The sequence below is a fragment of the Podarcis cretensis genome, assembly GCF_951804945.1.
Source record: "Podarcis cretensis genome assembly, chromosome: 5".
Taxonomy (NCBI): domain Eukaryota; kingdom Metazoa; phylum Chordata; class Lepidosauria; order Squamata; family Lacertidae; genus Podarcis; species Podarcis cretensis.
In genome coordinates, this window is record NC_137174.1 from 63,593,495 (window position 1) to 63,608,263 (window position 14,769).

Sequence of the window (14,769 nt, forward strand, 5' to 3'; positions counted from 1 at the left end):
GGGAAAAGTTCTAAAAAGATAAGACTCCCTTCCTACACACGCACACACACACTATTATCATTGATATAATGATAATTGAAAATGACATTGCATTGCATAAAGCATTATTGTATTTTAATGGAGATATAGATCTCACAAAGTACTAGTTACCAAAGCAGCAAAATAAGTGACAGGCTGAGCCAGAATGTTGTCCCCAATATGATAGTTTTCCACTTAAAATGATTTTTTAACATGGGAAAGCAATCCACTCACCTTTAATCTCATCTAGTACTGTCTATTAAACCACCGCTTTATTATATCACCTTATTAATACATCTGCTGCACATGAGACTCATGATGCTTAGGCCAGTGATCCTTAAAGTATTTCCTTTGACCATTACTTCTCCAAGCTCTCAGGCAAAGGTCTTTAACTATCTTGCTATCTCAGATGCAGGTATTATAACTGGAGATTCTAGTTAATAAACCAGTAGTTTAATACATATGTAGCATAAGCACTAGCACAGGGTTAGCTCATGTGATCCCCTCCATTTCTAAGTTTTATACTACAACTCTCATCACCATTCTATTCTCACATGCTATTTTAGGCTGCATCAGAAGTCCAGTGTCCAGATGAATGGAAGTAATAGTACCACTCTATTCTGCCTTGGTCAGACCCCACCTGGAATAGTGTGTCTACTTCTGGGCACCACAATTGAAGAAGGTATTGACAAGGTGGAACATGTGCAGAGGAGGGCAACCAAGATGATCAAGGATCTGGAAACCAAGCCTTATGATAAATGGTTGAAGGAGTTGGGTATGTTTAGCATGGTAAAGAGGAATCAGGGAGGAAATATGATGGCTATCTTCAAATATCTAAAGGACTGTCACATGGAATATGGAGCAAGCTTGTTTTTTCTTGCTTTGGAGGGTAGGACACAAACCAATGGCTTCAAGTTACAAAAAAGGAGATTGCAACTAAACTTCAGGAAGAACTTTCTGACAGTAAGAGCTGTTTGACAGTGGAATGGACTCCCTCAGGAGGTGGTAGACTCTCCTTCCTTGGAGGTTTTTAAGCAGAGGTTGGATGGCCATCTGGATGCATTAGTTGAGATTCCTGCATTGCAGGGGGTTGGTCAAGATGACCCTCAGGGTCCCTTCAATTCTAGGATTCTATTATCACCGACCATTGGTCATGCTGGCTCAGTCAGATGGGAGCTATGGCCCACAACAGGCACCACATTGGCTATTCCTGATTTAGCTGCTTCTTTTCTCAGCCAACTTAGATGCCCTCCACCCCACCATCTGGCTGGCATCGTGCTGTCTACAATATAACCACTGAGGTCCTGATCCAAGTCTATTTAGGCAAGTATGTCTAAAGCTCTAATGAGCTTAGAAGGTGCCCCTGAGTGCCCATGAATAGGAGTGCTTTTCAAGTTTTTACAGCTCTGTGAAAGGAAAAACCAACAGGCAATTATGTAAAAAATTACTTTAGAAAAGATGGAAAGTACATTAATCTCAGACATCAAGGTCACCAAAGAGCTTCTAGGATATATGCTGAAGAAATATGAAAGGTGCTCTGGTGACTGAGATAAAGGGCGGTCAGAGACATGCATCTTTTTCCATCCACACTGTAGTATAAATGCCAAGTTGTCACTTATTTGTTGCACAAGCTCTAGACATCTTTCCTCAAGGAAGCGTATCCTTTTATGGATTTTTGTTAACCTACATACAGTACCACCATCTCATAACAGCCCTCAAGGTGGTTGCCAACAGTTAAAATATAAGAAGTGAGATAAAACAGTAAATACACCAATAAATAAAACACAGTAAAGTTTATAAATCAGTGCAAATGACACAAGAAAAAGACCACAAGAATGGAAGCCCAGCTGCATTCAGGTACTACATAATTAAGCACCATAAAAAGCATAATTAGGCATTTCATGGTAATGGATAGTTTAGTTGCCTCCCTTAAGTCCATAGAAAGGACACCAAGGGCCATATGACCAGATCACAACAGGGGACAAAGCTCACAAACACAAAAGTTATTTCTCAAGTATGCCAAGTCCTGACAATTTCTGACTTTATGGGTTTTTTTAAAAAAAATCAGAACTTTGATTTGTGTGCCCAGAAGTTTAATTGTAGCCAGTACAAGTGTACTTGTGCAATATTGTATCAGTCAACAACAAATAGAAAACTCTTGCTATGAGGCTACAGATGACAGAAAATAATAAAAATAAATAAACTCAGCAGCTGCAAATTGTCCAAAGTAAAACTTCTAAGCAGTGGCAACTCCAGTAAGAGTGAAATTTGTTGTGGTAATTAATCTAGAGATTACCAGATCATGGCTAATTCTGGCCAAATCCCAATTCTTTAGGAGAGAGTACAAAAGACTAAGAACAGTTACAAGCTGCAACTATGGTCTTCGGGAAAGTATGGTCCCATCTATAATATTTAAGTCTTGTTAGTTACCAAGTTATAATAATCTCCATCTTGTTTTAAATTTGTCCATCCTCACTCAGCTACTGCATTTTCCCCAAACTCATTTGTTCCATTCTTGTGATTTTTACCTTGCATTATATATATATATGCCATTTATCAATTGCTAATGAGTGGTGTGGGTAATGTAGTTGCCTAGGTAATCATGGGCATCTGCGGCCCATGTTATTAAGACACACAGATAAGAGTGAAAAACAAGGTGTTGTTGTTGTTGTTTAAATTTATATACCACCCTTCACCTGAAGATCACAAGGCAGTTTACAACATGAAAACACAAAATACATAATAAACTAGCAAAAACAAAACAAAGCTCCCAGATACATAATGTTGTAACTCAAAAGTTTGTTTTGTTTGTTTTTATTTATTTAGAAACTTTTAAAATTTGCATAGTTCTTTCTGAAGACTGGATGTTGCACTAGCACCAATGGAGCCAATTGCAAAGTAAATTTATTTTACCAGGATTAATATACAGAGGTGCCTTGGTTTTCAACATTTCCGTTGACAAACATTTCGGAACTCAAAGGCTGAAAACCCAGAAGTAAATGCTTCCATTTTTGAATGCGCCTCAGAAGTCGAACAGCTTCCACTGAGTGTTTCTCAATTAAATTTGCAGGCCGCCCTTTGTGCCTTGGTTTTCAAACGTTTCACAACTTAAATGGATTCCTTTCTAAAACTGAGATGCCACTGTACTGCTTAATCATCAAAACCTCTAAGTAAATGGGTACAGGATAGGCATATAATGGCTAGAATTTTTGTGTGCCTGATGGATCTACAAACTGAGCTAGAACAGTATATTTCAAAGAGTTTTAGTGCAATGTTCCTCACTCAAGTATAACTGCTTATGAAGTCTAGCTTTATTTGTTGGATATTATTGTTCCTGCCCAGATTATCTGAGGTATAGACTCAGACTGACAAGCTTTGCCCTGGGCGGGTTGCAATCTCTCAGCCTAGTCTACTTTACAGGGTCGCTGTGAGGATAAAATTGGAGTGGAAGAAACCGCACGTGCTACTTTTAGTTCCTTAGAGGAAAGACAAGATAGAAGCAAAACTCATAAAAAAATAGTTTCAATATACATACATACCACCTTAACCCACACCGGGGTCAAACATACAAACCGCACAGGGTCGCTTTAGCATTTCAAAAAAGGGGGGCCTAAGCTCCATGTATGCTACTTTTGAGGTTCTTGGCTAGAAAAAAAACGTAGGAGCGATAATAACAATTAATTTGAGGAACAGGCGAGCGCCGTCAACCGCTGCATTCCTATTTCAGTTGACGCGCACGCGCAGAGCGCAACGCCGCCAAAAGGTACTAACGGTCTCCCCGGCGACTCCGCCCACTCATCTGACTCCACCCCTCGAGGTCCAGAGCCGCGACTAACTCCGCCCCCTGCAAATCGTTTGGCTCAGGCTCGCGCTGCTGGGTGAAGAGGGCGAGGGGCGGGGCAGGCAGTTTAAGCCCCGCCCCGGCCCAGCGTGCCGGCTCCGCCGTGAGCGGTATGGAGGCGAAGGCGTCTGCGCCTGCGCCCGGGCCCGCTCTTGGAAACGCGTCGGAAGCTGGCGAGCGGGCCTTGGCGACCCGGCCCGGGAAGGCCGGCGACCCCGCTGCCGCCATGAAACTGACCCGTAAGGTGGTCCTGTCTCGGGCAAAGGCCACCGACCTCAGCGGCGTCCGCAAGCTGAACTGCTGGTACGGGGAGAGAGGCCAGCGCTCACCTGGCGGCGGAGCTGGGAGGGAGGAGCCGCATTGCAAACCGGGGTGGAAGAGGGGTCCGCGGCTGACCGGCTGGGGAACGGAAGATCCGGGAGTTAGAATAATGGCACCATAGAATTGTGGAGTTGGGAGGGACCCTAGGATCATCTAGTCCAGCCCCTGCAATGCCGGAATCTCACCACGCGGTCGAAACACAAAATAAAGATGCTAAAACCGGTCCATTCTCCCTCCCCTCCCCTGTTGTGTTGCTGCACCTGATAGCGTTGCTACGGTTTCCTCCTGGCCAGTGAATCTTTTGGCAGCATACCTGGCACAAATCAACAGGTGGTTTGCCCCCAGCAGATGCAGCATTGGGGAAAGCTTCGCCAGCAAATTGATTTTCTGGAAGTTGGAGTCCAACAGCAACATCTGGAGCAGTGTTTCCCAACCTTGTGCCTCCAGCTGTTTTGAACTACAACTCCCATCATCCCTGACTAGCAAGACCAGTGGCAAGGGATGATGGGAACTGTAGTCCAAAAACAGCTGGAGGCACAAGGTTGGGAAACACTGATCTGGAGGACGCATCCAGAGATTGCTTGCACTGTTTTCAGTAATCTGGCTCCTTTTCCATTGGGACGTTTGCAACATCCCTGCATACGTAGCCTTGTATGTGCAAAGCAAATTCTCCACTGGTTTCGGATTGTGTGGAGAGGTGCTCATGAACATATAATTGTAGACGCACTGCAGAGGTGTAGAAATACATGTGTACAGCTATATTTGTACACGGGCTGAGGAAGAGCTTGTCATTGCAGTGCCGCTCGACACACTTCCATTGAATGCTCGTAAAGGCCTTTAAGTGTGTCTCTTTCACAAGTGGCTTTCCTTTGCTTTCTATAAATACTGTTTCAGCCTTTTAAGTGCATGATCTGTTTCACCTATTAAAAAGATTGTTTTTCTCTTTTAGGGGCAGCCGCATCTCAGATGTAAGTGTTGTTCCTAACTTTCTAAAAAAAGCAATGAATTGGCATGGTGTTTGCCATTGTTGTTTTAAAGGATAGAAGCAGAGAATTTGGATGCCCCCCTTGTATACCTTACTTGTTGAACAGTCGGTGTATCTCAAAATTTTTGCTTTCTGCTTGTCTTTAGTAGCTAATTTCCGTATAGTGAGAGAATGCATAGAATCCAGTTTTCTCCTGCCTGTTTTAGTTATTGGAAAAGGGAAATGCTCCAGTCCTCCTATGATTAGTAGATATGGCAAGGTCTTCATATCAGTTATAGCACTTGCATTTTCCCAGCAGAAGAAGGAATGGGGTCAAGATTTGTTCTTACCCGTTCCTTGTTGAAATCAAACAGAGAGAGACCAGCTCCAAGGAGGAAGCAGAAGTTAATAACTTGATCCTTTTTGCTTCTTTCTATAACTATACTTCTATACTAGAAATATACTAAAAATAAGGAGGTGATGAGGTGGCTTTACAGTAGCTTGGCACAAGTATCAGCAGCCACTATTTCATGCAGGAATTGTCAGTAAGTATGAAACAAAAGAGCTGTCTGGCTTCCTTGAGATGCCGCCTCTCTGTGCTTTGTCTTGGCCTAGCTTTCACGGCCAACAGGGAATTACGGTATTGACATGATGGCTGTAATGGACCCAGAGCCTTCACTGCCTGTACTGATCTCCATTAAGGGGTATAGCTCATGGGTAGAGTACATGCTTTTGCATTCAGAAGGTTCCAGGCTTGATCCTTGGCGCTTCAACTTAAAATGATTACTGGCAGGAAAAGATCAGAGTGATCACAGTCTTAAGACCCTAGGAAGCTACTGTTGTCAGAAAAGAGATACTAATCTTTTGTAAGTAATTTGGAAGCAGAGCACCCTGCCTTGACACAGGTGACCTTTCCAGCCCTGTAGTCCTGGGATTTATTTATTTTTAAAAATATTGGTTGATTCAGAGTTCTTTGGCCCTAAGTTAAATAAATGGTTGCAAAACAAAACTTCCAATATTAGTGCCTAAAATTTCTAACAGGCTTACTGGGTCAGTTAGCAAGCTACATGCTTCTTCCCTTCCCCACCAACAAGAGACTGCTAAAGTTTGCTAAAGCTTCTTTTCTGCTTGATTCTCTTTTTCTAGATTTCTATCTGCCGTGAGCTTCCCAACATTGAGGTAATCACGTTCAGGTATGTGTTGGAGTCTCTTAAAAGGTAATTGTTGGCTTAACAAATCAAGCCAGGGGAAATAAAAATCTCCCTTCTGAGGATGAATAGGACTCTCCCTTGAAAACCTAACCAGTCCAGGCTATTTACCTGCTACCATGTTGAGAATGCGTAGCATTTTGACTCTTTTCCTTCATCTTCTTACCTTGATTGGTTGTTGGGTTGCCTGCCTTCTGCCACACGCTCTTTGTATCTCTTTCATACTTGCCATCAATTCTTCTTGGAACAGATGTTATGAAACTAAATAATGCCCGCCTTCCTTCTGTATAATAGAATAATTTGCTTGTACCACTGTGAATATGAGCACCAGCTTAAAAATAAACTTAGATATATAGGATTTGAGATGTGCAGCACTGTACTAGCTAACAGTAAATAATTGTTGATGACCATTCTACGTACTTTAATTTTGGGTTTCCTACATGTACGGGTAAAAAGAGGGGATAGGCTTACATACAACACTCTGAACTCTTTTTAAAATTATTATTATAATATTTATATTTATATACCCGCAGGTCTCAAAGCAGGTGACAGAATAAAATCAAAATATAAAACCACAAAATACATAATCAAAATAAAACAACAACCCAGTAACACCCCCCTAAAAAACCCCCCACATTTTATGAGCGCATAGGATTTCAATCAAATCAACTGTTACAGATGCTGACCATAAGAAAGACCTATGTGGGAATATTTAAAATATATTTGAAAGAGAGTGTGTGTGTTGGTTTTTTTTTTAAGGAAACCATGCAAAATATAGACAGTGTGATAAAGAGATGCAAGACTTGGTTGTAAGAAAGTTGTGGACAGCCCTGAGATCTATGAATGAAGAGTGGTATACAAATTTAATAAATGAATAAAACTAAATAAAACAGTAATATAAACAATACTGTCTTTGGTTGTAAATTAGCGTGATCTCCAAGCCCCATGTCTATTTTGCTGGAGGGGGTTTGGGTGCAGCAGAGATGTCCCTCCAGCCAGCTCTGCCTGGCTACACCATCTTCTGTCATTGAGGGAGCTCGTGGCATTGGTGGGGAAGCCCCACTGTCAAGGAGCTGCTACCTAATGTGGCTGCCCAGATGGTGGGTTGTACCAGCAGGACCTAAGCCAGTGGTAACCAGCAGAAAGGGCAATGGGAGGGTAGACTTTGAACCAGCACTTGATCTGCTGCATCGTGTGCCAACCATACTGCTGTCATGAGGCTTCATATGTCCCCCTGCCAAGAGACAGGGCAGTGCTGCAGATAATGTGTATTTCTCACAGGGAATCACAGTCAGATCATGAGCCTTATGTCATGCAAGCCTGATACAGGTGATAACACTTGCCTCTGGTTTCCAACTTTCCTTTGCTTTCTCCAATAGTGCAAATCACATCTCCAGCCTGGAGCCAATGAACCAGTGCCAGAACTTAACGGAGCTTTATCTCAGGAGGAACAATATTGCAAGCCTCCTTGAGCTGTTCCACCTGAAGAAGCTGCCCCGCCTGAGAATCCTCTGGCTCTCTGAGAACCCTTGCTGTGGTCCTGATCCTCATCGCTATCGGATGACGGTGCTGCGCAACCTTCCAAATCTCCAGAAGCTTGACAATCGGAGTGCGTATTACAGCAAATTGCCCTGCTTCTGTTGGTGTTTTGCATTTGCTGATTTAAACTTCTCTTAGGTCTACATGCCGTAAAATGTGGTGGTGGTATAATCCTACCATTGGGGATCCCATTTTCTGAATACTACCCACGTGGGAAACCCCTTGCAAGTAAAGAACTAGTCCACAAGGGCTCCCTGTGGCAGCCCTAGAGCACTGAGCTCGTCTAACAAAAATGCTCCCTCTGCTTTCTTCCTGATATTTGCAGTGGTGACAGAGGAAGAACTGTCCCATTCCCTGCTGGAAGGGGAAGAGATAACGTCTCCCCCAGCCAAATTGGACGTGGAAAACTTCTGCCAAAACTCCACCACTGAATCCAGTGTAACGGAGTCTACAGCAGAGAATGACAATGAAGTCATGAACTTCACCTTGGAGGAGACAAAGTGAGAAGGGCTCTGTTTCTTGCTGGTGGTATTTCTTTATTGCGACTTTATTAATACACAAGGGGTGGGGTGGGGGATGGAGACCTGTGCCTCTCTTGCTACGATACAATATCTTTATTGTCATTGTCCCATACAGAACAATGAAATTGAAAAATCTACATAAGACATTCAAAAACCCCTAAAAACTCTGAAACCCCATTTTAAAATACAATATACTCCTATAGAGACTCCTTATACTGCGTTTAAAACCAGAATTGCATTTGGGTAGAAACTGTTTCTCAGGCAGCTAGTCCTGGTCTTTATGAACCTATACTTTCTTCCAGAAGGCAGAAGTTGAAAGAGATCATTTCCGGGATGCGTATTATCTTGCGCTATCTCTGCAGCTTTCTTATGGCACCTGACAGCATAGATTTGATCTAAGGTGGGAAGAGTGCACCCAATTATTCTCTCTGCAGTCTTTACAACCCTGGACAGCATTGTTTTCTCCCTGGCCGTGCAGCTCCCCAAACCACACACACAGACCATAAGTTAATACACTCTCCACAGTACAGTGGTATGCTGTTGAATTCCATTTCCCATCAGCCCCAGCTAGCATGGTCAGTCATCCGGGATGATGAGAGATGAAACCCAACAACATATCAAGGGCCACAGATTTCCCATCCCTGCTATAGAATGTCCGACTCAGCACAGAGATTCTCCCTCTTCCTGTGTAAATTCACATAGTGTGTTATTGTGTGGGACGCCAAGAGCTCATGTCTTGAAATGCTCTTGTGATTTGATCTCTTGTGTCCAGCAGGAGCAGCTATGCTCTGCCATTTCCGATAGCGCTGGTGGGTGCTTCCATATGGCTGCTTTACTTATTTCCTTTTTCTCTTCCTTTTATCCTGCCCAGTAAAATCCGTGAGCAGCTTGGGATGAAGCCTGTTGCTCCGAGGGAGAAGTTTGTCTCCTTGTGCCCTAGGCAGATGGAGGGGAACCGAAAGAAACGGGTGCGTGTGAGAAACTTTTCCCTCTCTCAGTACTTCTCTCTGTGTTTTGTGCGTGATGCGCTATGCCACTGCTTTCAGCTAAGCCCTGCTGCGGCGCTCAAGTCAGGAATAGCTTGGTCCTGCTTCTTTGGAAAGCTGCAGAGTCCTATAGGTAGGGTAAACTGGATATGTGTGAATAATTTGCTGTCCCTGTGCAGCAGCATGTGGCATGAGGGAGAGCTACCCTCACAACACTAGGGCCATTGCTGAAAACCTGGATGGGGATGGGGCATGGTGGTGGTGAAGTCAGAACTGTGCAGTTGCAGGAGCTTTGGTAGGATGGCAATGCTCCCATACAACCCTGATCTTGTTGCCACCCCATAAAGCGAAGCCGCAGCAGTGCCAGTGTCCGGAGGGCAGCTCCACCTCACCATGTGCTGCTGAGTAGTAGGAAGGAGTTGCTATCTCGCTCTCCCTTGGTAAAGCAGATCTTGGCTACAGGGAAGAAGCGGCTGGCTGGCCTTGCTTCCTCATCCCATGGTTAATTCTAAGTAACTGATCTGCCCTTGCAGTCTAGGAGGGGAAGGGCAGATTCATATCATAACATAACTGGCAGACTCTCAAAAGGTAGCCTGTTCTGACTCATGCATTAATTGACCTCATCCTGAGATATTTTGCCTTAAGCAGCAGGAAACCAAGTGCCCCCGTTCAGAGATGCCTGGTCTTGTGGTGTTGTCCTGCAGATGGGACGGCATTGTTTTCAAGAGCAGTAGTTGCTACAGATTATAAGCAAGGGAGTTCTGCTGCGTGTTTGGGCTTCTCAGACGCATCTTGCTGGCCACTGTGAGAACAGTTTGTTGATCAAGACGAGCCTTTGCTCTGATCCAGAAACCTATGTTTGTGTAAGAAAATTGAGAGGGCAAAGTATGGTCAATAATAATAATAATAATAATAATAATTTATTATTTATACCCTGCCCATCTGGCTGGGTTTCCCCAGCCACTCTGGGCGGCTCCCAACTGAATATTAAAAACACAACACAGCATTAAACATTAAAAACTTCCCTAAGCAGGTCAAGTACTAGTAGAGACTAGACTTCAGAAAAGTAGTGAATTTCCTGATCCATTTTTGATCCCTTTGTCTTGTGTGTCTTGGGGTAACAGAACAACATCCTCAATGCCATCATGATGCTCCTAGAAGAGCTTGATTCAGATGGACTAGAAGTTGTCCATCAAACAACTGGGAACAAGCTCCAAGCCTTGCAGAAGAAGGAACTCCATGAGGACCGATAGCGATTCCGAGGCAGCTGTTTTGTGGATCAGCGGAACTAGCATCACCAGCCCCGGCTGCTCCATCCCTGTGTTGTTGGGCTTAGTGTGGGGATGTGCTACTGAACACAGGAAGAAACGTCATACATTCCTTGTGCATCATGCACTCGGACCATGCTGTAAGGCACGCTTTCCTCTGCAATCACAACGTGTGTGCCTGCATCTATGCAACTGCTACCCAGCAACCTGCAAAAGCCTTTGGCAGTGAGGGGCAAACAAGTGTACACCGAATTACAGCAAGTAGTTGTCACATGGAAAAAGGGGTCGGCATTTGTGGCCCTGCCTTCTCCTTAGTGCCTCCCCAGTAGAAGAAGAAAATCACTCCTCGTCTTGCTTCAGTTGTGAATCTGTCAGCCGAAGCTGCTGTTCTGTTAGCATAGTCTTAATACTGGAACACAAATGCCTATGATGCCGCCATCCTCCTGCGTCCAGGAGCTTCTAATCCTTGATCTCAAGGCCTGATTTACACAAAAACTGAGACATTTTTTTAAAAAAAATCATTGAACTTCAAATTTAGTGGCAAACTTGTAGGCTTTCTCTTCTCCTTTCCTTCTCTTCTAAATAGTGATTTGGACTTAACAAGAATGTCACCTGTAGTCAGAATTCTGGATTTGTATAATGGAACATCTTGTTTCTTACTTGATTAGAATGCGGTCTTGCACCTTTTGGATATTGCCTTGACTTTCTTCTGCCACTTGCTTGCTTAATCTACACAGTAACCTAAAAAAAGAGAAAAAGTAAGTTTACTTAGTAGTTGTGACGGAAGGACCAGGGGAAGTGTGGTTAATGGTATATGGTTCAGGAAGTGTATTAAAGTCTGAATCCAACAACAATACAGACTTTGTCTCTGCTCAATATAGTATCGGCTCCGTTGTGTTTAGTCTGTCAAGCTGCATCAGTGCACAGCAGCACACTTTAAGTGGATGCTGCTAAGTAAGTTATAGGTAGTGTGTTCTTACTTGTAATAGGAAGCTCTTAACTACAGTATCTAAAAGAATAATATTTTTTCCCTAATAATTCTGGTTACAAATATGTCTCAACCAAGGGAACTGTTTTCTCTGATTACATATAAAGCACAGATGTGATATTTCTGCACTCCACCTCTGGATAGATGGCACCAATTGAGAATCGCTTACTTTGTAGTGCTGGTTTTCTCTCCTGCCTTTTTTTCTGTTTCTGTGTCCCTTGGAGTGGATGGATGTTACACAAGTACAAGCAAGCTCTGAGTTCTCAGCCTCAGAGGTAGGCCCAAAATGCTACTTTTGGCAAGTCGTGGCCACTTTTCCCACACAAGATGTTATATGTGACATCAGGTGCAGGAAAGTTCAAGCTGTAGTTCCTGAATCTTCCTTTGCAGGCAAAATTCGACACTTTTTGTTTTTGACACCTTTTTCCTCTTCCGCACACCAAATTAAAAAAGCTGTGGCTTTAGAAAGTGCTCACCCTTCTTCCTCTGCAGTCCTAGGTTGAAGTTACACTCACCTGATCCCATATGACAAGTGGGTGTCCACACCCATCTGTCAAACTGACCTGTGAAGGGCTGACCCCTTTGGTTCTCCACCCCTGTCGTAAGCAATAAGACTTGTTTGAAGAAGCAGTAGCAATGACTCTCAGGGCATGGAGAGGGCAGTATTCACAATGTTTTAAGCCACAGGGGCCAGCCTCTGAATGGCTCTCAGTTTGATAACAACACAACTAGTAAGGAGCTACTTGTGGAAAAACTGAGCTGAAGGCAAATGTGCCAACTAGCAAAGCCTGAGTAATATTTACCAGCTGAATATTCTCTGAGGAATCCGATTTCTCTTTTGTTGCAGTAGAAATCCAACATCTTGTAAAGGATGTAGGTTCATCACAAGAGAGACCATTTGTGAAGTAATACTGGTTTACCCTAATGCAAGTATTTCACTGTATTCAAAGGAATGCTTAGCATAATTACGTAATACAATTAGCTGTTAGATAGCCACTACCAAACACAACTACCAAAATCATAATGCCCCTGTCATAATCATAACAAATCTATTATAGGCCCATAGTTGGAATACGATGTCCGGTTCTGGATAAATAATATTATAAGGCTGGAAAAGATGCAGAAAGGGGCAACCAAAATGACCAAGGAACTACAGCAACTCCCCTATGAGAAAGGTTCCAAAGTGGGACCTTTTTTTTTTTAAAAAAAAAGGCAAGTAGGTAGGGACATGAGTGGGGTACCAGCTCAAGCTGGTAAAAGATGATGCTAGCCGCTGTAGCTACTTGACTTACAGTGACAAGGATGGATCAAGGAGCACCTCTACAAGTGCAACCCTGGCCAGAACATGCATTATTGCCCAGTTCCTGGATCCACAAGATTTGTCTTGTAAGGATATGGCTTCTTGGTCTTCATCACTGCTTCAAGGCGCTGGTCCAGACCTTGCATGGCACCTCCTGATTTGGGTACAACAGAGAAACAGCTGAGTATCATCAGTGTACTGGTGACAGCATGCTCCAAACCTCCTATATGCCAAATAATATTGGCATGTATGGACTTACAAGTCTGTAATCCTCTGGCACTTACTTAGGAATATACAACTCTGAAGGAACGAGATCAGTGTTTCCCAAACCTGGGTCTCCAGCTGTTTTTAGACTACAATTCCCATCATCGCTGACCACTGGTCCTGCTATAGCTAGGAATGATGGGAGTTGTAGTCCCAAAACTATCTGGAGACCCAAGTTTGGGAAACACTGAACTAGATTTCTTAGTAGACATGCCTAGGATTGGGCTGCAAGATAAGACATTCTCTTGGACTGCATGGACTAAAATTTGCTCCTGCAGTCTGACTCATCTGTATTCCAGTATAACCATAATCAGCATAAAATGGTTTTATACTGAACTCCTGTCACCCTGAAGAATATCTCATTCTTCTTTAGAAGTGGACTGTAAAATGAACCTCGATATGTCCCAGGGTAGCCTCTTCTAGGGTGCCAGGAATCTGAAATCGGTTACAACCAGACTAATGAGCCATAAAAGGGGACTTGCATGCTATTTTGTAATTCTCCACACTGGCAAAGATGTATTTGTTCACTTATTTTAATTGCTCCTACTCATGAATCTCTAATTGACTCTTCTTTTGAGGTTTGTAATAATAACTGTAAAGAAAAAAATGCAGTTTTAGGTCTGCAATAAAAAAGAGAAAAAAACAGCAAAGACTCCAGTCGAGTTTGTGTTGAAGTATCAGCAACTGAAGGCACTTTCAAAAGGGACAGAAGGGACAGTTCTTAGTGCAGGGTGTATCAATTGTGAATGCCATTAATGTGTTCTGGAAAATAGAATAGGGCCCCTTAAAAATCAAGAGCTATGTTCCAAGCAGTGTAGGTTTTACTAATGTAGGAAATATAGGTTATGGTAAAAGTTTGTTTCATTATAGCTTTTTCTGAATTTTGGGGGTGTTGTCTCATTCTGTGTGTTTGCCAAATAACTGAGAAGCATAGAGAAGATCCTTGCTCCCCTCCCTGAACACAAAACCAGGCTTACCTTCTTTCTGTCTACAGCATGTAGTACAGCATAAAGTGTGTTTATAGAATGTTATCTTTGTACAGCAGGCGAGTTTTACACATGCTCACAGACACCCCTCTATCTTCCTCCATTCAGGAAAGCAGGAGGCACTATCAGAGCTCAAGGCCACAATCCAGCTATGTGAAAACACACAAAGAGAATAGAGAGTAGGGATGGAGAGGGTGTGTGGCTGGGGTACAGTTGTACTCTAGGGGGAGCTGCCATATTTGCCCTTAAGACCCTCCCCCCACTGCTTTAAGCAACTGCAAAGCAGCCCTGTGAGCAGTGATTAAGTTTATACCAGATGCTAACATGAGTGTAGACTAGTGTTGAAAGAGGGAGGAGCAGTTGCACCTAAATTGATCTAGTTGTCTCCAAAGCGACAGCAGAGATGTTTCATGTTGTCACTCTTTTCCATGCGAAGCAATTGTTCCACCAATTGCTTTTATGCTTTGGCCCTGGTTGTGAGAGCAAAGATATAGCAACTTGCCCATCATTTTCTCTGCACAGTAGTTAACTTCACATAGACACAAGATCATGTTTTGCAAACCAG

The 14,769-nt window shown here is 43.3% G+C and overlaps 2 protein-coding genes across 2 annotated transcripts in view; one reads left to right on the forward strand and one right to left on the reverse strand.

The window, feature by feature from the left end:
* The window catches only part of TRPM2 (transient receptor potential cation channel subfamily M member 2), a 38,482-nt gene extending 34,712 nt beyond the window's left edge, over window positions 1-3,770 (reverse strand). Inside the window, exon 1 of the mRNA XM_079976164.1 lies at window positions 3,558-3,770. The gene's annotated coding sequence lies outside the window, so the exon portion shown is untranslated. The remainder of the gene's footprint in view (window positions 1-3,557) is intronic.
* Window positions 3,771-3,939: 169 nt separating this feature from the next.
* CFAP410 (cilia and flagella associated protein 410) lies at window positions 3,940-11,522 on the forward strand. The gene is made up of 7 exons (XM_079976179.1): window positions 3,940-4,162; window positions 5,130-5,148; window positions 6,291-6,337; window positions 7,732-7,961; window positions 8,217-8,391; window positions 9,284-9,380; window positions 10,523-11,522. Exons 1-7 carry the CDS (start codon window positions 3,972-3,974, stop codon window positions 10,649-10,651), a joined length of 888 nt encoding a protein of 295 aa, XP_079832305.1. The 5' UTR covers window positions 3,940-3,971; the 3' UTR covers window positions 10,652-11,522.
* Window positions 11,523-14,769: the final 3,247 nt, after the last annotated feature.

Excerpts from the sequence above, each read along its gene's own strand:
- CFAP410 (XM_079976179.1), top strand. The coding sequence starts at position 3,972 with ATGGAGGCGAAGGCGTCTGCGCCTGCGCCCGGGCCCGCTCTTGGAAAC. Across the intron at positions 7,962-8,216 it reads CCAGAAGCTTGACAATCGGA|TGGTGACAGAGGAAGAACTG; the intron begins GTGCGTATTACA and ends TGATATTTGCAG. Across the intron at positions 9,381-10,522 it reads AGGGGAACCGAAAGAAACGG|AACAACATCCTCAATGCCAT; the intron begins GTGCGTGTGAGA and ends TTGGGGTAACAG.